Source organism: Candoia aspera, chromosome 1 (genome assembly GCF_035149785.1).
Source record: "Candoia aspera isolate rCanAsp1 chromosome 1, rCanAsp1.hap2, whole genome shotgun sequence".
Taxonomy (NCBI): Eukaryota; Metazoa; Chordata; class Lepidosauria; order Squamata; family Boidae; genus Candoia; species Candoia aspera.
Genome location: NC_086153.1, coordinates 181554528 through 181578208, shown reverse-complemented (window position 1 = coordinate 181578208; position 23681 = coordinate 181554528). Strand labels below are relative to the sequence as shown.

At 42.9% G+C, this 23681-nt stretch overlaps 1 protein-coding gene across 1 annotated transcript in view; it reads right to left on the bottom strand.

The window, feature by feature from the left end:
• Positions 1-3063, bottom strand: part of TMEFF2 (transmembrane protein with EGF like and two follistatin like domains 2) — a 249334-nt gene extending 246271 nt beyond the window's left edge. The window contains exons 1-2 of the mRNA XM_063318050.1: positions 2486-3063; positions 260-369 (exon numbers count right to left, since the gene is read on the bottom strand). Coding sequence (XP_063174120.1) covers positions 260-369; positions 2486-2660 — 285 coding nt within the window. The 5' untranslated portion in view covers positions 2661-3063. The remainder of the gene's footprint in view (positions 1-259; positions 370-2485) is intronic.
• Positions 3064-23681: the final 20618 nt, after the last annotated feature.

Here is a 23681-nt window from a genome sequence, read left to right as displayed (position 1 = left end):
AGCTCAAGCTTAGACCCCCCTATCCCCAAAGCACCCAACTCTAATGAAACATTTGGAAGAACAGCATCTACATTTTCCCAGAGACTCTATCTTCTTGACACCAGTTGGCTGTCCTGCCAGCTCTTTAGACTTGCAGCCAGCCTTTCTCCCTGACTTCCCTCCATGCAGAGGAATAAATTGCCAGTGATGGCTTGTAAAGGGAGATTCCTGATTTGTATTCTCATTAGTGAATTACTGAATGAGAGATCAATCTTCTTACCTTGAACTGACAGACGCAAGTCACGGTATCACCAATCCTTAAGCACTCCCCATCAAATTTGCAAGTATTGGTGTCACAGAGAAAGAGATCATTTTCTCTGTCATCATAACCTCAAACAGAAGAGAAAAATGCTGTCAGCTTCAGTCTGGCAAAGGGACAGGAGCAGGGCAACTGCCTTCTGAAGCACCTAGCTCAATCACTCTCATGGAAGAAGCAATATGCAGTCCTAACATTGTTTTCTAATGTTTTTTTTTGCATACCCACTTTGTCCAGCCTCCCTTCTTCAAAGGAGTTTGCCATCCCTGCATACTCACCTTGCTGCTGCCACCTCCTCACCTTTTTCTATGCCAGGAAATTCCAGTTTCTCAAAAATCAAACATTTGCTTGTAAAGCAACACATTTTCTGGCCCTCCTAACCAGCTTTTCTGCTCCAAAGTCTAAAATGGGAATTTCTTCAGCCAGTGACACAACGAAGCCCCTCTAGTAATAAAGATAAGCTAGCTGCATGGTTTTTGTGATAGGCTGCCTGATTCCGATGAAGATTGATCACCGCCAGGTTAATATGAGGGAGGGGGCAGGTTTTTCAAAGAGCTGCTGAAACAGCCTTTCCTCCGGTTCTGATAGGCAGGCTAACAGAGATCTGGCCTGAGATTCAGCTCACAGATGTTAGACCTCAGCTAGTTGCCATCCTATTCTGAGGGTGTGTAGCAAGGGATTAAGCAAAACAGCCATTTTCAGGCTCCAAATCTAGGATTCATATGATCCTTGTGTTCTTAGCTTGTAGATCTTGGCCGTGTTTTAAAAATGAAAACATCACCTCTAGGGCAAAAGTAACATTGCTCTGAATGACTTGGATAGAGGAGGCACATCCTCCACCAATCTATGCCATCCCTATAACATAATTGAAGTAGTTTTGGGAACACTTTTAACATCACGGAGGAGCAACAGTACCAGGCTGAATCCTACAGATGCTGCAAAGGTGACTGAAATACAAAGCCTTGGGTTTGTTTGACTTAATAAAACGAAACCAATAAACACAAGGAAAGTGTAATGCCGACCAAGCTATATATTCAGCAAGTATTGTCCCCCCATCAGTACAGAGAGACAGAGAGAGTAAAGATGTGCTTTTGCTTTAGGTTCAGAGTTTCACACTTTTATGAAGGCAGGAGAGAGAAGCTGCATCTTTCTAGGCGGCTTGCAATTTTTCTCGCTGCATTTATAGATGCACCGCTGTAAATGGGTCCTTACATAAGAACTACAGAGATTTTCCTTGGAAGGGAAAGTACTTCCAGAAACATTTGGAAGCCAAGATTGTGTGGGAAGCCCAGCACAGCTGGTAAACATATTCCAGACAGAAGAACAATTAACCTTTTGAGGACGAGCCTGATCATCGGAAAAGACAAGTGACAGGGAGAGGCAATAACTCTCTGGTGCTGCCTCTTCCTTATTCAATTAGAGCGTTTCAGTTGGAGGGTGCCTGGCAAACCACTCTGAGCAGGGCTGAAAGTGACCAGAGAAATCAGGCAGAGGAGGAAGGAAGTCTGCTTAATAGAAGCCTTCAGAAACAGGAGGTGCAAGCAGAGCTTTGGAGCCGATTTTTAATACTTGGCTTTTCTCTTTGGGAATAAACTCTTTCCTCCAGCTTAACTCGTTTCCAGAAAGCATCGGATATTTAAAAGTTAAGAGAGAAAGAGAAAGGGGGTGTGAGGAAAAGAACTGGAGGTAACCCCAAAGGTCTAAAAAGCCGGAGTACATCCAAAGCAACAAGGCAGGTGGAAACGAGCTTTCTGGACTTGCTGGTTCCCGGTAAGGAGCCCAGACTTTCCTGCACTTTCTGCAAAAGACCATCCCTTGAAGTGCTGCCTTCTCTCTCGCGCTTGCTTGTCCTAACTTTGCATAATGGCAAGCGTCCTAAGAACCGTTCTACAAGGTCCACCCTTGGCCGGCGCGGCAGTTTGCGTTCAGACAGCATAAGCCGAACCAGCTCACCATCCAAAGTAAGTCTCGAGCCGAGGCCATTCAAGGCGGGATGGAAGTAGCAAAAGCTCGCTGGAACTACTTTGTCTCCCGGGTTCCCCGGGCATTTCCAAACAGCTCCGCGACTGGCAGCTTCTCAGAAGCACGTCAACCCCACCCCTCGAACCCTCTCTCGCCCGTCCGAAAAAGATGCCTCTGCTGGGAAAGGGAGTGACTCCATTTCTGCCCCACGTTCCCGCCCGAGCTTACCAGAGCAGTTCCAGCCGGTCGGCGTTTGGCAGTCACTTAAGGAGGTAGGGAAAGCTGCAAGTTTATCTGGCCGGGCGATGACGAGCAGCATCACCGGCAGGAGCAACCAGCAAAAGCAATCGCAAAGTGTCCAGCTGCTGCACTGGCGGGCTGCGGAAGATTCCCACAACACCATGACTTCTGAAGTCAACTCTACCGCGGCAGCAAGAGGGAAGCTCCCCAAAGCAGGTCGGTCTCGAGCAGGCGGGCAGGCGTCGGGGGCGACTTAGCATCCCGGGGGCCCCAGCCAACAGCAAGCTAGGAAGAAGCAGCACCCAAGTACCGGCATCGCGAAGTGGAGGAGGAGGATCCTGAGAGTTTCGGCAGGGATATCCAGGAGCCCGGCCCAGCCCGGGGAGTGGCAGAGGCAAGGGCGGCCACGAAGGAGGAGGAGAGCCAGGAGGCTGGAGCAGCCGCTGCCATAAGGGGTCGGGCTGGGCTGGGCTGGGCTGGAGAAAAGAGCGTCAAGGCGCTTCGCAGCCAAGCCGCCGCTGCCTCCTCTCCCGCTCTGCCGCCCGCATTCCTCTGGCGTTGGGAAAGCAGCAGGTCCTCTCAGCCCGCCGGGGTCACGTGGCGCAGACAACGCCGGCCCTGATTGGACGAGCGGGATGCAGGTCCCTGGGAAGGAGGGATGGAGGGAGGGGGGTGGCGGCGGCGGCGGCAGCTGGGGCGAGAGATGCTGATGCTAATGTTGGCTGGGCTGGGTCCACGCTCTGTGAGGCGCACCGGGGAAGCTCGGAGGCGGCAACACCCGGCCCCACCCTGTGAGCTGAGGGGGCTCACCCGGCAAGTGGCGGGTGGGAGAGATAAACCGCCTCCAATCCAGATGGATGACTTGAGTCGCCGCAAAGACAGGGGAGTCGCGGGCGTCGGACTCGGCGACGTCCTCTCCTCCAAGGAACCTCCTTGCTCCTTGTTCCCTGGCTGAGAAGAGCTGCCGGCTGGATCTACAGAGCGATGCTTCGGCGGCGCCCTCTCTAAAAACTCGCATCCTTCCAGGGCGAGGGCGCTTTCGCGGCGCAGCACCCGCACCGCCGCTGGCGCCTGCTTTCTCAAGCCATCTCGTAGACTGAGCGTGCAGGCACGCGCTCATTGAGTGAGGTCCCAGCCGGGCGCACCACAGGCGTGTGAAAGTTGGATGCGGTCACCACGCATGTGCAAGCATTGGAGGTCCGTGCGCGCGCGCGCGCGTATGTGTGTGAATGAGTGAAATGTGCATGTGCGGAAGAGGTGGCGGCGGCTGTATTTACAACAACGCAGGTAACAATCTGTAAATGGGCCCGTAGGCGCGGAGGGAGGGGCGGGGGAGAGTCGTGGAAGAGCGAAGTCCCTGCACAGTGTCCCTGGCGTGTGGCTGCATCTTCCTCTCTTGCCGTCTGCCCGCGCCAGTCTTCAACACACTCCTCTCATCCGTCGTGGGCGTGTTTCTCTCGCAAGCGGCCGGGCTGATAACTGGGCTGCAGCGTGCTTCGCGGCCGGAAATGCCCAGCTGAAGCGCTTGCCTCTTCGCCTGAGGTTTGAAAGTTCATTGTGGCACTCAAAGGAACGGCGTTTACTTGTGGAGGTTGCGGAAAGGGGAAGGGAAGAAAAAGCAATAAGGGGAGGAGGCGGATCAAAAATCAGAGGGAGCAACGGCCAACAATTCAAATAGAGGGTGCTCTCACGAAGAACGGGCTATCCACCGCTGGGGGCGTGGAGCACTGCTGCAGGCGCGGTCCCCGTCGATTCACCAGAAGTGCCTCCGCAGCGTCCTCCCTGATTCAGCTCCAGGGCTCGGAGCCACGCCCTGGGCAAGTCTCCCTCAAGTCGGCGATTCCCCGAGGAGAGGACTTAGCTTAGCCCGCGCCACTTGGCGGCGGGATTCCCGGCCTTCCTCCCACCCTTCCCAGCCGTACCGCACATGGAGCTACGCAGGCCCAACGCTCGGTGTTTTGACTGTCAGTGCGTCCGTTGCTGTAGGAATGTACGTATTTCCTTTGGAAAATCCGGGGGGAGGAGAATGGGTAGCTTTGTTTTAACGGCATTTTGCTCTTGTCAAAAGCTGGGGAGAAAACCAAAGAGAAAAGGAGGCGCCGACAGGGATGTCTTTCCCCTGGAATGGGAATTCATTTCCCTATTTCCCTCTCGCTCCTTTTCCCTGGAACCGGGGGTGGTGCGGGAGAGGAGCGAAATATGTTAATCTCCCCCCTCCCCACCTCGGTGATTAATTTGTTTCTGCCTTAATCTCGGCGCGTTTGGCAGACAGCCGCAATTGCTCCCAACAGGTAAATATTTTGCCAGCCTCCCCCCGCGCTGCTGCTCGGATTCGCGCTTTCCTTCACCCTCCCGTCGCGCCCTCTCTCTTTTACACACCCGCACCGTGGCAGCGAGCGGGGAAAATCTCGGCCCTTCAGTCTGCGCTATGCAGCGGCTCTTGCTCCTTGACTGCATTAGCGCGAGCGGGCGGGCGGGCGCGCGCGCTCACAAGAACCAACCCGGGCGCGGAGATCAATTAGTTCAGACGGCATCAAAGAACCGTTCGGGAGACGCAACAGCATCATGTCTTCGAAGGAGAGAAATGCCCATTAGAGAGACCGAGGAGCGGGAGGGACAGCCGTCATCCAAGAAAGCAAGAAACAAACGAATTAAATATCTGAATATCCTCCCACCTTCACGTCCCTCGCGCGCCTTTAGATTCGGCGGCGGTGTCAGCAGCCGCTTGAACCGAAGTAATGGCATCAATTTGTTCTTTGCATGAACAATGATTTAACAGCTTGGAACTTGCAGGCGAGCCAGAGTTCCTTCTCCTTTCCAACCAGCCAGGTTGGCAGTTAATCAGGCTTGTAGGAGAGATAAACCACGCATTCAAGGAAATGAAAGCAAAAGCCATTAGCAAGTGTTTAGGCAGCAATTGGGGTGATCAGGTAAAAAGCTGAACCTCGCGGGAGTTCAATGCTCGGGTAATATTGCGGGGCGGGAAAAGGGGCGAGGCATGAAAGAGACAGAGATTAGCCTGTACTTGTGTACGCTTTGGCGGCTTTAAAAGCCATTCCAGTAAATTCGCAGTCCCTACACGCAGACTTGCTTAAAACCGTCTGGCTGCGAAGTTTTTTTTTTTTAGTGTGTGCATTTGCATCCATTCAGATCGTTCCTTTTTTTGCTTCCCCCGAACTGGACAGTGGGAGAATTGTTACCTTCTTTAACGTTTGGGCCTTAGTCGCCCTTTCTGTGGCTTCCCATATAGGCAGACTGCATTAACCCACCAAGGGAGCCCACCTACACATAAAGCTCCACCATGTGGCAAGAGCACATCAGTCACTGTATATGGAGCACTGGAAATAGCAGTTGAATAAAAGAAATGGCTTCTCAGTGAATTCTGACAGTCAGAGGCTGTCAGCAAGTGGAGAGAAGGGGGGGGACAGAAATCACTTAGTGGTGCTTTGAGCTGCAGCTTCTTTGAAACATTCATCTCCAGCAGCTCATATTAATTACTCTTGCCTATCCATGCTCACGTGGATGGAAACATGAAGGGCTCAAGAGTAGGTGGAGAAGTAAAGTTGGACCCCCAAGGACTTGGGCTGATCCTTAAAGATTAACAAGTGTTAGTGCAACTGCATTAGAATTTAACCCCATTAAAGCAGACCGATGATGTGCAAGTTCTGATTTGGAGATAAGGTAAACACACCAGCTTTGCTGAGCTGTTTTGCTAAGCAGAGCAAAACACAGCTCCCTAACCAGACCAAAGTAGTACCTTCACAATGAGTGGGTTATACGTGGGAATAATCATAATCTCCAAAGAACCTGTCAGGTAGGGCATCATCATGCAAGAGATAATAGGAAGTCCAAGAGAAGATGATTTGCATAATGGCATATATAAGTGGCAGAATTTAGTCAATTTTGGCTGGTCTCAGAAAAGCTTGGTAACCAACTAAACAGGTTGGTTAGTACAGACTGGTTAGTACTTCGAGATCACTTAGAAATCCTATCCAGTATAAGCTAGACCAGGGCATTTTTTAAAATCCTAAAAGAAAGCAACAGCAAAATGCTTATGTACTGTTGCTAAAGAAAAAATCATCATGTGGTGGGCTTGCCTGCGGGAGACTTGAATGGCCTTGTGGAAGATTCAAAATCTGGCTTCTGGCTTCTTTGTTGACCCCAAAGTTGTATGCCAAGACAAGCAGCCTGGTGCCCTTAGGAGCTCCCATCTGGCCCAGCCAGCATGGCCAATACTAGTCTTGCTGCTTCAGCTTTTTAGCACAGTGCCTCAAGCTATCGCCTGGCCTTTCGTGTGAGCTGCGACTTCTAAGGGGAAAATGCACCCAAATGCTTCCAGTCCTCTTTGATGTGCTGATAGGATACATCCACTTTCCTTTTAACTCTCACCACCCTGTGGAAGAGGATGGTTCTATTACTGTTCTGTTGCACCTTTTGAATAGCCCCAAGCCCTTTGGCATTTTCTGTAACATGGGGGTGGCCAGCTGGCAGTTGGAGCAGCATCCACGGCTACAGCTTCTCTTTGCCAGGCAGGCAGAAGGCCAGGTCTGATTTGGCAGATGCTCCTCTTCCCCGTGGGAAATAAAAGGATCCTCCAGGGCCCCTGCATGTTAACCCAGGCTTTTGTGATGCCTTCTAATTTTGCACTGGGGGTGATAATTGCTAAGCTCCAGGCAACATGTGCCAAAAGTCTGAACTCCACTGACTTCCCTGCATTTAAATAAATTTCAGTTTTCATTGTTCTGAGTAGAGTAAATCACTCTGAACGGTTCCTGGCTGGACTACCTATGGGGTTCCCTCCATACGCAGCATCCTGGTATTTCATTAATAGAATGCTTTTCCACTGTATTTCCAAATGAACCATTAACAAAAACCAGCTATAAAGTTAACATCTCAAGACCAAATTCACTTTTGTCAGTTTATTTCAGCATTCTTTTTGTCATTGCTTGATCTAGGGTTTGGGGAGGGAAAAATTTGAATGTGGATAAATAAAAAGTAATGGTTAAGAAACAAGGGAGTATAGCCATGATAATCATTGCAATCAATATGGCTATATGTAACAACAACTGTGGCCCCTACATTTTAAAATTTTTACTTGAAAGTTAGACAGTTTGAATTTTTTCCCTTGCAGTTTTCAATTTTCAGGTTGACATATGACTGTGGGATGGAAGAACTATTTCCTGAAAAATAATTTGATGATACATACCATTCCCTTTATTTAATTTTAATTTTGTTTCTATTGATGCTATTGTTTCTTCCTGTGCTCTTTCAGGAATTATGGAGTGAATGTCACAAATAGCAGTAATGAGAGAAAATTAGGACAATTGAGAGCAACATGCAAAGGTCCTCGGTTTAATTCTTGACATTTTGACTGAACAGGTTCTTGAAGAAAGACCTCTGACTGGAACCTCTGACAGCTCTTTCCTAAACCAAACCACAACTCAAATATAAGGCAATGTTTATCTAAAGCAGCCTCCCTCAGCCTGGTGCCCTCCAGATATGTTAGGGCTTTAGTTTCCAGAATTTCTAATCTTCACAGAAGGAAATGTGAATGAAGATCTATACCATTTGGAGACCCCAGATTGGGGAATACTAATCTAAAGCTCTTCACCAGTTGAAATTAGTCTTTGCTAATCAGATTGATTTGTCAGCGACTTTCCTACTGCTCATTTATTAATATTCATCCATTACATTTCTGTAGACAATTTGGCAGGTTCTCATTTATCCTGCTAGATGTTAGGAGAAATTAGTCGTAATATCCATAATATTAACCATAACCATAAGAGCACATTTGGCTCCTGAACTTCCTTTCTGTACCCTAAGAGCTCTCTTGAGATAACTAAAATCTGTTCCATGATCAATTATGATGCAATTTCCCATCAATTTTTGCTGGAAAACAAAAGGAAATATGGTAACTTGAGGACATACTTAACAAATCTAGAACAGCATAGTAATATTAAGCAGAAGAACCTCAAACACGAAAAAATTTCAAACAGAAATCTTGACCTGTTCCTTCTGGATGCATCATATTATGGCTTCTTCACTGTGGTATGAGTAATGTGCAGCTCCAGGAAGCAAAATTGCCCTTTTCTTGTTTTATAACCCTAGGCACCCCACATAGGAGGCTGTGTCTCTTTTTCCATCCCTTACTTTGTTTTAAACTGTTTTCTGTTTATCTTTTTTTAATTGCTAGTGTTTTAAAAAATAAACCATGTACACACACACACGGTTCTTGCGATGCTCAAGACTTCATATATTAGACTGGAAATAAAACTCAAGCAATATTTCTGTTTCTGAATCTAAAGAGGTACTTGGACCTCTAAACCCCCCCCCCCCAAAAACCTTGCACCATTGGGGGATTATTTATCCCCTGTACGTTTTGGATATGTCCTCCTGTTTTTTCCCTTCCTACATACTTGGGCAATTCCCATTAGAATTGTGGACACAGTAATTTATATTTCCCTAAAAACTACAGGTGACTTTCTTTTTTGCGTAGCCCTGTTTTCTCAAGCATGTGGAGCTCATACCTCTAAAGGAACACATGACAAAAGCATTGTTTGTTAGATACTGAATAGCCCAACAGCAAATATGCTTGCTGTTTCAGATGAAGCAAGCGGACAGTGCAACCTAAAAGTTTACAGCTTGCTGTAACTTCAGTGCATAAAAGCCCTAATTGCCAGAGGTACATACCACATATCCATCCAATCTGTGGCAAACCTCCCAGTGAACTGAATGACCCTGGACTGCATGGAGCTCATGTCAATCATCTTTAGCTAAACTTAAAGCAAAACTCTAGGTGAGAGAGTCCTTGCTTGTCATCCTGCTCTAGTTTCTGAGGTGTTTTAGTTAACTGTAAGCATATGGTGATCCAGTCTGGATTCAGATCACTGCACGTAGAGAAAGGAAAGTGTAAACTCTTCCCTCAGTCCCTTTGTTTTGTTTTTAATTCACCTTCCCTGCACAGGAACAGAGTTTTAAAACAAAAAGCTCCATTAGTGCCAAAGGAAGTTTTCTTGTTTTTGTTTTCTTAAACTGCATTTAAGAAAAGGGGATTATTTTCAAAGAAAAAGACTGAACAAAAAGAGTAGTATTATCCCTCTATCTCCATAGTGGTCATGATCAGGGCCCTGTGTGTTTCTCAGTAACACCCAAACAAATCAGAACCTACAGCAGCAAGTTGATATATAACCTGTGATCTGCCTTGTCTAGCTTGATCCTTAGAGAACAAGGATTCCACATTTCCAATGTTAGTTTTTGGGTATTCGACCAAAAAGTACTGCAGTTCAAGACATCAACTATTTACACATCTCCAAAACTTTCAAAACAAATATGTAGAGAGTTCATTCTTTTTACACAGCTGGTCCTAAAATAATAAATTATATTGATGGGAAGGGATGGTTTAATTTTTTTGCTAATTGAATGGGGCACGTTAGTGGATAAGGCTTTGCTTGGTTTTGTTTTAGAAAGGATCATACAGGTAGTCCTTGCTTAGTGACCACAATTGGTACTGGCCACTCCATTGTTAAGTCCTGCGGTTGCTAAGCAGAAAATCACATGACTGTGACGGACTTACAGCGTTACTTCCCATTCAATAATTAAGCGAGTCACTGCAGTCATTAAACAAAACATCACAGGATGCAACATACAATTTTACTTTCGCATTCTCCATTAATGTTGTTTGTTGCAAGCAAGTTGGGAAGCATGCAAATGGCAATCATGACCGCGGGATGCTATGATGGTCGTAAATATGAGGATTGGTCACAAAACTATTTTTTAACACCCTTGTAACTTCGAAGGTCGCTAAATGATGCAGTCTGTAAGGAAGGACTATTAGCGTGTCCTGATGCTTAGAGCCAATTCATCTATTACATATATTTTCCTATCCAATTCATATTTCCAATATCTCCATTACTTTTTCAGTATGTAAAGGAGTGACTGCTGAGCAACTAATTACCTTAAGAAAGTGCTTTTCTGTATGAATCAGTATTCATTAAATGGGGGGAAAAACACTTGCACTTTCACTCCCTGGGAGCAACAGTGAGATGTATAAGTTGTTAAAACTCTCCCAACTTTCATCATTAGATTAATGATACATTCAGTTCACAGCTAGAGTTGATCAAGGTGGCCTTACATTTATCGCCGAGCAGGTGATACTTTTGATTTTTACTTGAACAGTAATGATTTCCATGGTTTTGAGAAGCCTATTCAGTAAGCACTTATAGAATGGATTGTAAGAGCCATGAAACCTTAAGGAAAACTGATCAAGGATTGGGAAAGGAGGACATCTTCCCACATTCCATTATGGCCTCATTCAGCAAAACCTATCAAAAGGAAAGCTGGGTCTTGTAGAACAAGATATTGCCAAGAACTCATCCTACATCAGGATTTCCCATTCCTCCCTTGCAGTAGGAAATTCCCCAGCATTATCCAATTGTGCTCCATAATTCACTCTGTAGGTCCAATCCAGAACTGCATCTCCTATGGGAAGAAAAACAGGACTCCACTTTTTATGACTTTCAAAAGGAGTCACCAAAGTTACCAATAGTCAGTCCCCTGAAAAATACCAAGGGAGTATCTCCCTGGTCCAAAAAAAATATGTGAGAAATGACAGCATTTGATGTTCAGGACCAGTGATGTGGAGCTCTGTGGCAGTGTTAGGTTGACCATACCTCAGCCTACACATGGAAAAAGAATCCAGTTTCCACATCTGTTTCAGAAGTGATGTAAAACAAACCATAGCTCCTAAGAGATTTGGGGGACCTTAGATTGTACTTGAAGGGTTATATGTTCATGTTTGAACCCATCCCCAAATATCTGATGTCACTTCTGTACCAGTGGTGGTTTGTGCATATCAGTTGCACATCTGAATCTATTGAAAGAATGGGTAATTGTTAGCTTGCAAGATTCCATATCTGCTATTTAGTGCTACTGCTAGCAACTGGATTTACTGTAATAGCCAGAGATTGCTTATCTCTTTCACTGCCCTGTGAATTGGTCTTCACATTGATAAAACAAGAATGGAGCTTACTTCTTTCTGAGATTAGCATCTTAGCCAAGCTGCCTCCACAAGTATTATTTGTAAACCTAAATGATGGTCGCCCTAATAGACTCTTGCTTATTTATTTATTTATTTATTTATTTATTTTTGGACATGGCATATTGAATGTTGAAACTGAACCATAATTTTTTTTAAAAAAAAAATGCTGTATGCTAGTGTGAGATATTTTTTGGAAGATAAGGAAGCAATTAGAACCATGTAAATATAGCACAAAATAATCTACCTTGGATACCAGCCTTGTATACAAAAATCTCTTTTGGAACCTTACCTTCCCAAAGGAGCCAGGTTTATAGACTTAAAAAACAAAGAAATAACAACAGCAACATGATTTAAGTAGCTTTAAGGTTAACAAAAGGTAGTAAGATCTGAGACAATTCTTAGATTCCCAAATGAAGTTAACTTGTCATCTGACAGAACACTGATTAAACAAAAGGTTTTGACATTATCTTGATCTGCCTCTGTGTGTGTGTGTGCCTTTGAGTCAGCCTTGACTCCTGGTGACTGCCTGGACAAGTCCCTGCAGTTTCCTTGGCAAGATTTTCAGAAGTTGTTTGCCATTGCCTCCTTCCTAGATCTGAGAGAGAGTGACTGGGCCAAGGTCACCCAGCTGGCTGTGTGCCTCAGGCAGGACTAGAACTCACAGTCTCCCAGTTTCTAGCCTGGTCCCTTAGCCACAACACCAGACTGGCTCCGGCTTTACTTATAATTTGGGGGTGGGGGGATTTGTTTGTAATAGCATGTTTTTTGAATAAGAATTGAATGTTATTGATGTATTTCTTTTCTTCAGTTCTCATTCTGTTGAACAGAACTTAATTTTACCAGGCTGTTCAGGACTCCCTGCTTGTTGCAGCAGCTCATGGAAGGAGGGCATCATTCAAATGCCATCTTCCTGCATGCAAGGAATCTGGATACCCACAATAGAACCCCTGCTTAACATGCAGAGGGTGTCAAGGTTAAAGCTCCTTTAGTTTCAGTTAAAGAGGATCAAAGCTAGTAGAGTTAGGAGTTAAGAGGATCTTAAGTTTCAGTTAAGATGATCTAAGCTAGTAGAGTTGGGAAGGGCTTCTCCCTTGGAGAACTATTACTAGTTGAGCAGATACTATTGGGTTACATGCAACAATTGTTTTGCCTTTACACAGCTTCATCCATAATGCAGGAGTAGACAAGCTTGTGTCCTTCTGAAGTTTTGAACTAACTTAAATCAGTGCTAGGTGGCATGACCAATGGTAAGTGATTGTGGGAAATATAATCCAAAATATCTCGAGAGTAGTAGATTGCCGTAATACATGAAAAAGTAGAGAATAATTGATGATGATGCTTCAGCATGGGAATACACAGATCATCAATCTGACTAATGTTGGTGGGAAACCCATTTGGGCAACTCAGTCCATAATGAATACCTTGTCTTCTAAAATGCTTATGGAGCTGTAATTCAGCAACAGCACAGTGTGAATTTTAATTGATCTGCCTATCTACAGAAGAGACAATATACATGCTGCATTAAATGCATGGTAACTAAATGTATTTATTTTTCTCTTTTAATAGTACTGTAGAATGGGGCAAACAGATTAGGAGTACAGAATACAGATGGGGATGTTTATTCCTTTTCTATGAGCAGCTATCCCAATAGAATCACCTCTACTGGGGGGAAAAAGCTGCTATTGGCTACAGTAGCTTTTAGGAGCCAAAGTTCATTAAGATAAAACCTGCAACCTTCAAACTAAGTAAACAACAACAACAGCAAGCCTATCTTCAAAGTTTTTCTGAACACAAGAAAGGACCTAACACTAGGTGTTGTATTTAATATAATGCATGTAATGAATATAATCCAAAGTAACCATTTTAACTGTCCAGAAACACAGGAACTGTCTTACATGTGTCAGCCTCCTAAACTATTCAGAACAGCACTGCTTATCCTAGCTGATAGCAACTCCCATGCTTCTACTCTGGAGTCTTTCCCTGTCCTACCTGGGACTGAATCCAAGAATTCTGCCTCCTGAGCGGATGATCTGTCATTGAGCTATGACCATCCAGCTCTGTGACCATTTCTGAAGGGAGGAGATCCATCTGAACAAGCACATGGATGCTGCCTTTTCCCATGTTGAGGTAGTGGGTAGTGCTTGAGAATGATACTCTTGTTAACTGTAGCCTCCCTTGATGCTTTGGCATCTTACTGGCACTAGACAAAGAATTTTTACTTTACTCAGAGCTTCGAATCCTTTTCTGTTATTTTATGTTTCAAAGTAGTGCCTGTGATTCTGAACAGGGTCTAGTTCCAATTCCTACAATTTTCAGCTCTTGCTTTTAACTACTATTTTATGGCTGCTGTTATTAGTACTACTGTACTATTACTACACTTTATATGGGTTTTGATCTGCTATATACAACTTTTGGATTTTGACTATACACGCACACACACTCTGGGAGATACTAGTTACAGGGTGGCTATAATAAGTCAATGATTGATTATGTGCCATCAAGTCAGTGTTGACTCTTGGCAACCACACAGATAGATTTTCTCCGTGATGATCTGTCCCTAACCTGGTCTTTTAGGTCTTCCAGTGGTGCACTTATCACCACTAACAAGAGATCCATATTACAAAATGTTACCTTCTTTCTCCTGAAGAACGTGATGCTACTAGTTTGCACTCTCAGCAGCACTATTTATCCTACTATGACAGCCACACAGATGCTTCAACCAAGTAGCCATTAGGCTTTCCGCTTTGTGTTCAATTAGCTTGATTTGCCTCTCATTTACTTCTGATTGTTCCCTCCCAAGTGACCCAGTGACCCCACTGGAATTCTACTCTGGTGTAATTGAGACCAAATTAGGCACAATAGCTTTATAAAAAATCGATGTTTCATAATGAACCATTTAACAGTGTAACTCTAACATAATAATCAGAGGCTATTAATTGTGCCACTGGAGGTGGGGGGGAAGGACATACAGACATATATAGATATGCACACATACCCAAACACCAACCAAATGAAGGAAAATTGGTGACGGAAGTCTTTTCTGGATGCCACAGTTAATGGTGGAGGGTAGTGGAAGGAAGAGAGAAATGCAGGATGAAAGGGGAATCTGCAAAAATGCTGTGGAAGGATCCATGTTCACACAGACAGACGTGGGATCTGCGTAAGCCTGTGGGAGGCAGCTTGAATTCACCTAGGTGAAGAACTTGACATTGTGGAGGTGACACAATTTTTGGTGTTAAGGGGAAAAGGTAACTTGATTAGCTGATGAGGTATTTCACCCATGTCTTCCAGCTGTTGCAAGTGCAGAATGAGGCAGGAGAAGCAAGCAGGAGGACCAATTCACTTTGTTCTTAGAAGCGAGAGGAAACCAGGGGCACACTCCTTCATAGAACACCTTCAAGTGGATGCTTTGCTCACACCTTCATTGAAACACCCCCATCAAGATCTGCAACAGTCATGATGGGATCAGGGCTGCAACTAGGGTCTGTGTCACCCAAGGCAAGCATGGATTCCACACCCATTTTGGCGCCACCCCAGCGCAGCGCCCAGGGCACATGCCCCACTTGCCCCCCCCAGTTGCGGCCCTGGATGGGATCCAGACGTATATGAAGGTATGCAGAACAATGTGGGGTCCTACCGCCTTTACCATTCCCCGAACTGTTGGAGTTCTCTTTCTTCTAAGGTTTGGTATTGATTTGCAGCCAACCAATGATTTGTTCTTTCTTCTAGCAACCATAGTTTGGTTAGGGTGACCAGATTTTTCAGTGTAAAAAACATGTCAAATTAATTGGTGTAATTCTCTACGTTGATTAATTTTAGTTTGCAATTCAATTTACCAAGAGTCCTGGGCAAAAATGACCACCACCACCCCAAAAAAACCACAAGAAAGTTAATGTCTGGAAGGCATTCTCTGTAATGAAACAGCTTTCAGTAAGACCCAACAGTTCATGTTCTCTACTGCATGCAAAATGATCTACTTTTAACCCATGGTCTACAATGAGGATTACTTCATTGTGAGACATTTTCAGCCCAGTCCTTTTCTTCCCAAGTTTGTTCATTAATGGGGCATCCCAATATCTTTACTGTGATGGTTTCCGCATTATGGCCAATGAAGTCAACTGACATAATTTGATCCCCAGGGGGAAAAATCCAAGCAGAGGTTGGCATGAAATAAAAATTAATTTTAAAAAATTAATTATTCCTTGCAGGCAAAAAACAGGCCAACACCAGCAGATTTCAGGTGGTTGGCTCTTGGTTGGTAATTGGCAATTAGCAAAAAACAAGCCATCTGTTTTTTGCCAGTAAGCAAAGATGCTTTTGAGTATTCGAGCATACACAGGAATGTCACTATGTAAGTCCTGCCCTGCAGTGGTGTCATGATACTGACACATGTGGGGGGGGGGGCTTGAGCAGTGCCATCACTGGGCAGGGCTTGCCAAATCTTATTCAGCTTTGTTGCAGTCACCTCTCCTCTGGTTGTAACCTTTCCCTGCTCTCTCTCAGCCCTTCACGAATGACACAAGCAATGAAAAGGAAACAGAATGGAGATCTGCCAAAGATACACAAAGCAAGTAAACTCAGACCTGTGAACAAATGGTATCTACAGCACTAACCACTTTTATCACCTTATGTGAGATGGGCGGCCATATAAATGAGCAATGCACGAACATCCCTACTAGCCTGTTCCACTCCAGTGTGAATCTACCCCCAGGAGCTTCCTTTGTACAGACGTAATCAGCCCACATTAAAGTATGATCATATTTGCTTTTTTCCTTAAGAGGGGGATTAACTCTGTGCCCAGCAGAAAAGGAGAAATGCAAAACTTTCCAGCACATTTCAAAGTAAAGAATATTATTTAAAAAGAAAGACTACTCATTTCACCATGAGAAAGAATAGGACCAGGTAAGCTCCCCTTGGACCCGTTTGGTCTGTGATTTGGGTATCAACAGTTGTTAACATCTGTAAGGCGCCTCCTGTCCCTTCATAATGTTTTTCTTCATTTTTGAATTCAGCCTGGATGGTTCTTCAGACATTTTTTGTGATCTTGAAATAAAGTTGAGAAGTGTGAAGAACCAAAGGCAATGTATGAAATTATTGTATGGATGCAGTAGAAGCCAAGATGGGAAGGAATGGAGAGGTATAGTGAAAGGTGTTGGCATAAATTAGATTAGTTTCTAGATTTCCTTTCTTTTTCTCTTCCTGCCTTTAATTTTTTTTCCCATACTACTTTTTGCTCTTTCATCATTGAGCTTTGCATAATGTTGCTTACCCCAAAAGGGAATAATGTATGTGTGCATGTATATTTAGATGCACAGTAGCTCTTCAAACAGAGGATGCCATCAGCTCTGAAATTGTCTGCCTTGTATATTAAGTCCCAGTCCCACTCTCCTCTCCATGGTTTTTGTCTCCAACTCTGTTTCTTCTACAGTTCTAAGTACACGTATGAAGAGGAAGCCCTGGTAACAGATCATGCTCAAGGAGTTAAAAAATGAAAAATATAGTAGATTTCTTCTCCCTGACCAGCTCGTATGCTGTATCGTATATTGTAAATGTTTTTGTAAGTACTTTGTCCCTGCAGCCTGTTGCTATATAGCTTAGCAGTTGGAATACCTCAATGAGAGAATTTGTTCTGAGTGTTTCTGTTACTGCCTTATCATTCATCGGTACTTATGTTGTCATATTCTGTACATTATTAACCACCACAGACCACTGTGTGATGTGGTTTAGGTACAGTACCTAGCTTTGGCTGATCTCAAAAAACTAAGCAAAGTTAGATCTGGTTAGTATTTGGATGAGAGATCACCAGAAAATCTCAAGGCTATAGTATAGATTGGGAAGTAGGGGGAAAAAGACATCTGGAAGGCAGTAACAGCAAATCGCTTCAGTATTCTTGCCAGAGAAAATGACGTGGACATGACAGTAGTCACCAGGAGTCAAGCTCAACTCGTAGGAGCCTTTATTTTCAGTACAGCAAATACTGGGCCAGCTCTACAGTCACTATGAGTTGATCCCAACAACTATATAAACTGGATTATGTGCTGTAATGCTCAGTACCATTAAAGCTATTGTTGCTAGATCTACCTTTTGAATGCTTTGGGCATCAGAAACTATCCAAAATATCAAGATATTGCATCATTATTTAGAGCAGGCCTAGACATCAGATGATTGGGACAGCCATTCCCATCAGCTCCAACTAATAATCCAAGTTTAAACATGTATAGAACACCAGATTCCCAACCTTCATTTAAATAAATAATTTAAATAGAGACAAGTATTATCTGATAAAGAAGATCTGCCTTGCCAGGTGCTCGATACCACCCTCATTTTTGCAGTCCTGGCCAAGGGATGATCACAGAAAGCTCATAAATCCCCAGGTGGCAGAAAGGCTGTGGGTGGACAGACACCAATTAGCTATGTGTGTTAAATCTAAGATAGTAGCATTTTAAGAAAGAGCTTGGGAGCAGCACACCCACTCCACCTCAGAGTCTGTTGCTGCTCTGTGGGAATGGCCTGAATCCATTTTGGGCACACAGTCATCCATCCAGCTTTTGTTAAGCTTCTGTCTGGGAAATTTGTAAGACAGTAAAAACGAGACACTTCCTTGTAATGGAATAATGATTCTGCACCCAATGGGTAGAAGAAGCCAACAGGTAAAAAGTTTATTCAGTAACAGTTGTTGGATCTGGCCCAGAGGAGCAGACCCAGCATTGGGATGGTTGCAGTTCTTATAAATATGCTTAGCACCGTGTGTTCATTTCTCATTGGTTTGTTGTAGGCTTTTGCCTTATATAGTTAAACTGTACATTTTTTGCCCAAAGGCTCATTGTTCCCTATGTGGACTTTTCAAAACACTGACTAGTCACTTCCCCATCCTAGAAGGTCCTGACATACATACTAATTTCTTACCTTGGTTTCCTTGACCATGACCTACCCATTTAGAGATAGAGGTGAAGGGCCATTATTTGTCCTTACATCTTCTCTGTGCCCTCTGGGTAAAAAGGCAGGATAATAGAAGCAGCAGCAACGACTTTCTGCTGCCAATGTAAAGGAACAGATAGAATTAATATTTCTTTTCATGTCAATTGACATTACTCAAAGGAATATTTTATTTCCTATCAGCATTAAGCAAACATAATCCACTGCTATAAAGTTTCCCTGTATTTCCCATAGGCTCAAAATAAGGCCTTCAGAGTACTGATGTAGGACTGGCGATAAACCAGTGCTTGAAGCTAGGGAGCATCTTAAAGGTTCATGCATGTTTTGCCCCTGAGAAATTACTTGTGGGGCATAATCCTATTCCAAGGGAGGAGGGACGCTCCTCCCCCCACAGCATTTGCTGCCCAAAGTAGCTCCAAACTTCCTTTTCAAGGTTGTTATTAAATACATGTCCAGGGTTCTTCAGGATCTGCTAGAAACATTGAACTTCCTTTTTCCCAAAGTCAGGTATTATTTTCTCATAAATGTGGAATTGAGACTATGAGCCTCTGTCAGCTGCTTTGTGGGTTGAAGAAGATTCATAATTCTTTGGAGTATCAGGTTAGAATGGAGGATGCTAACAAGGCATACTTTTTGTGCTCATGAGCATCAGGAGTGAGGTTTAATATCAAACTGTTAAACACAATCACGTTGATTTTTCAGAAATATAAAACTATTATGGTAACTGACCAAAATACAAGGGAACAACTGTATTTGGGCACACTTAAACTACAATAATTTTTATAATAAAATAAAAGGGAATTTATTTTTTTATTTCTCTTTTTTGGGCAGGGGGAGAGAGAACATTGGCCTAAATAAGGCATGTCTTAGCTCTGGATATAAGAAATAAAATGCAAATAGTGAAAGCAGATCTTACAGATCTTAGTGATATAGGATGGAAAATATTCCACTACTATGTTATGCTGTGGTAGAAATTCATATTGCACAAAATTAATTAGCAATGTAATTAATGAATGAAGTATGTTAAACTGAAATAGCTACAAAATGAATTTAATCCCAAACCAAAGCTTGCTTGCTTGATTGACTGATTGGTAGAAATAATCATCTGACAATCAAAGTACCATATTAACATGCACAACTCTTTGGGCCTACTAATATTAGTAGGTTGTATCCAACAGCAATTCTGTTATTTTAAAAGTCATTTTCACTCATGCAGGATGAGATAATAAATTTTTGCCAGTACACCCTACTGAGCACAGTCCCTTCTAAATGCACTGAAAAGTTGATTCAAGGGGCATCTCTGGAACATTTTTGGATCTGGCACAATAAAAAGCATCTTCAAATAAAGGTTTGAATTTCAACTTAATGTATGCTTTGTTGAGTGTTTCTTGTTTCAGTTTCATTACTTTTGAGTACCTGGAAAACTCTTTGAAACATTTTATATAGCATATTCAATTAACATGATATGGTTATCTTGTTTTTATTTTTAAACCCTACCTTTTCCAAGTGTGTTGAACAAATCACATGACCAACAACATGAACGATACGAATGAAGCAAACATAAATAAAAATGTAAGAGCTACAATCCTACACAGACATTTTAAAATGGGAAGTAAGTAGAGATGAGAAAACCTGTAATTCTCCAGGTACTTTTTTCCACCTCTCCTCACCATCAACCAGCTTGGCTTTTGAGTAGGGGAGCTGAGACCTGTAGCTTGTCAACATCAGAAAGGCTGCGGATTCATTTCTTCTGATATAAGGCAGGACTTACTGAATTTACTGGATTTTTTGACACATAGGTGCTTGTCAAAATGTGGTCTAGAGGCTAAGAATTTGTTCTGCTTACAACAAGATTATTAACATTTTGCAAAGTCTTACAGAATTAGAAATGTTGATTTGTAACATCTTTAAAAAATCAGGGACATTGCAGGATGTATCCCTGATATTTTTCTGGTTAACTACAGAGTGGCTTGCAACAATTGTTTTATTTGCCTTCAGAACATTCTCTGATTTTAAATGACCGGTCCCTACAGTTGTTTAATTGCCCAACTATGTTGTAAAGCCATTGTGATGGAGAAATTAGGAAGTCGGAAGTAACATTAACATTTAATGAGAGCGGTGACTGGAGAGCTTCAGATTTAAAGAGCTGCCTTGAAGCTGATAACTCCATCTAAGCAATTGATTAGCTCCATGTGATCAAGTCAATTCCATCTGATTTTCCCCCAACATTGAAACCTGACTGAATGCAATCAAAATATACTAAACGTGATCACTTGCCATGCATAAAACCAATGCCTGAGTAACATACGTTGCAACAAAGGCCAACTAAAGGAAACACAGATATGCAGCTGTAATACCTTTATAATGTTCTTCCAAGAATGTTGAATTTAGTTGCTTTTAGTCTCAAGAAGTACCTCCAGTGTTTGGCTGAAAGCAGGCTTTCTCAACAGAGTGTTTTCAAGATTGGTGGAATACAGCTCCCAAGAGTCCCTAGCATGGCAAATGCGAGTTGTAGTCCAATAATTCTGGATGGCAACAAAGTAGGGACAACTGGTTTAAATGACTGGGGAAAATAACAATGTCTTTATATGTGGCACAGTAAGTATTGCCTATATTATACTCCATGCTGCACATCCAAATTTTGTACTTTGCTATGTTTTAAAATGTAGAAATGTGAGAAGTTGATTGGTTTTTTTTTATAAAACACTATGTTTGCCTTTCTCATACTGTGGATCATTTATTATAAACACAACAAAGAAAGAACTTTTCTGAAGAGAGGTTTTTTTGCCATCATTGTTATTTTTCTTGTTGTGGTTGTTTGTTAGATGTGTTGATCATGTTCCATCAAATGATTGTAACTAAGTTTAGATTTATTTTGAGTGTATTTACTGTGGATATTTTAAATGCATTTGTCTCATGAATGTTTTAATAATCAGTTGTAAACTGTGAGTTCACCTCTGCTGAATTATAGTACTTACGTACATTCAAATATACTTAATCTTATAGTGTATTTAAGAAGGCAGTTGTAACTATTCTAAATTGCTTGTGTGACAATATTAGGTATGAACACAAATTAAACATAAACTGAACATATGGCTGAGCTTTCTAAGAAGGCAAGAAACCCTACATCACTTTGGGAACATACAAAGGTAGCCTGAATCTCAGAAGAATGCCTTTCTTGCAAACAGAAAGGGCCCATCTCTTGGGAATGCTGTACCTGAACCCTGCATTCATTAAGCAGTTAATTGGATGAGATCGTTCACCTGTGATCCCTTCCAATTCTTTGGCTTTCTGACTTTATAGAGAGATTGAGAGACAGAGAGACAGAAACCTGGCTTAGAAACACAGGAAGAGGCCTTATATCTATCTATGTGTTATGGCACTGATTGGCAATGATTCTTCAGGGTTTCAGGCAATTTTTTCAGCACTATCAGGAGAAGCCAGAAATTTGAGCCCACAAACCAAATGTTATATCGGTGTAGACTGTAAGGAAGATGACCTTGACAGAAATATGCAGGAACTGTTGCCTATGCACAAGGGTTGAAACATTTTTCAAGTCCAGAGCAACAAGATAACATTCAGAAGCAGCTGAGGCAAACCTCTCTAATTCAGTGGAAAATAAGGAGGAAGAGGTATAGCATAGTCAGCCTTGCAAGATTCTGGTATAGCCAAGCTCAATAAAAATAGTTCTGGCTGTCCTGTTGTCAGACCCAGCCCAAGAACAACAAAGAGTCAGTCCATTCAAACTCCAGTTCTTTATTTGCTCACGTTGTTTAGACAGAATCTTGCCAGACTAAAGCTACCCTACCTAACCTAAGGGGAAATAACCTGGGAAGGCTCTAGGGCAGGGTTATCCTGAACCTCTTTGTTTTCCCACCATTGCCTCCCAGACTCTGCATCCTCTTATCTCCTCCACCTCCTTGGAATGTGCTCCCTCCTTCCTGAGAACCAGCGACACCACACCTATGGAGTTGATTTTCTGGTTTGGTCTACCTAGTGGGGCTGACAATCACTGAGCCAAAGTGAGGAAGTTAGGCACAAGACAGTACCAAAGAAAGCATCTGAAAATTACCTTCTAATTGATAGAATGTGTAGCCTGGGGATGGATGTGTATACAAATGCACATGGAATTCTAGGTATAATGTACGAAAATATGTCAATGCACGAGAGTGTGGGAGACATAGAAACCAGTGAACTCTTGCTAAGAAATTAGAATATATGGGGGGAGGTGATGAACACCCAACAACCACAACAGACATACATTGTTTAAAATGGCCCTTGACATCAAATGCTGAACTGTAATCCACTTGTGAAAGAGGAATGCCATTCCTTTTTCTGGCAAGATCTCTTTCCCTTGGGGATAATCTGTTATAAATCAGCATGGCAGCAATGGCAAGAGCAAAATCTAGTGATGAGTAGTGTCAGAGTTAAAAATTGGGCAACTTTCCCTTCTCTCCTTCCTTGCCTTTTCTAGCCTACTCTTTCATTAGTGCATCATTGGAAGCATTGGAATTATTACTTGCACATGGCACAATAGCTAGCCATTTGATTCTATAATCTGCTCCTAAATAGAAGTCCCACTGATGTCAGTAAAGCATCCGAGAAAGTATGGTTATGCTTTTAGGGGGAGTCTATCAATAGAAGGAGAATTTACAGAACAATCCATCATGCATTCTATGAAATACGTGAAGATTATAAAGCTAGGAGGAGGTCTTCATATTTGTTTCTAAATGATTTTGGTAATCTTACAAAATCACAGGAGGTGGCAGGACCTAACTGACTTCAACAAATGTCAAAAAATTGAGCCAAGTCAAAGCTGTTTAGTACTTGGATAGGAGACCATCAGGAAACTCCAAAGATTGTAGGGTAGGTTGGGAAGTAAAAAAAAAAAAAAAAAGCTTAGAATATGGCAATGGCAAACAACTTTTGTGTCGTTGTCAAGAAAGCAATGTGAATGTGCCCATGTAGTCAACTAGAATCAAGTTCAACTTGAGTCTTTACCTTATTAATCATACATAATTTTGTTGGGAGAAACACAAGTGAAGCATAGCTAAGTAGCAGTGACCTTCTGAAGAAACCAAAGTGTCATGAGGCAGACAGAACAACTGAGTGAGCAAAGATGTCTCCCTCCCAGTATGAAAAGTCATGGATGCAAATTGAGGGCAGGGAAGCTGAGAAAAAAGGCTGTAGGTAATTTCAGTGTTAATAATG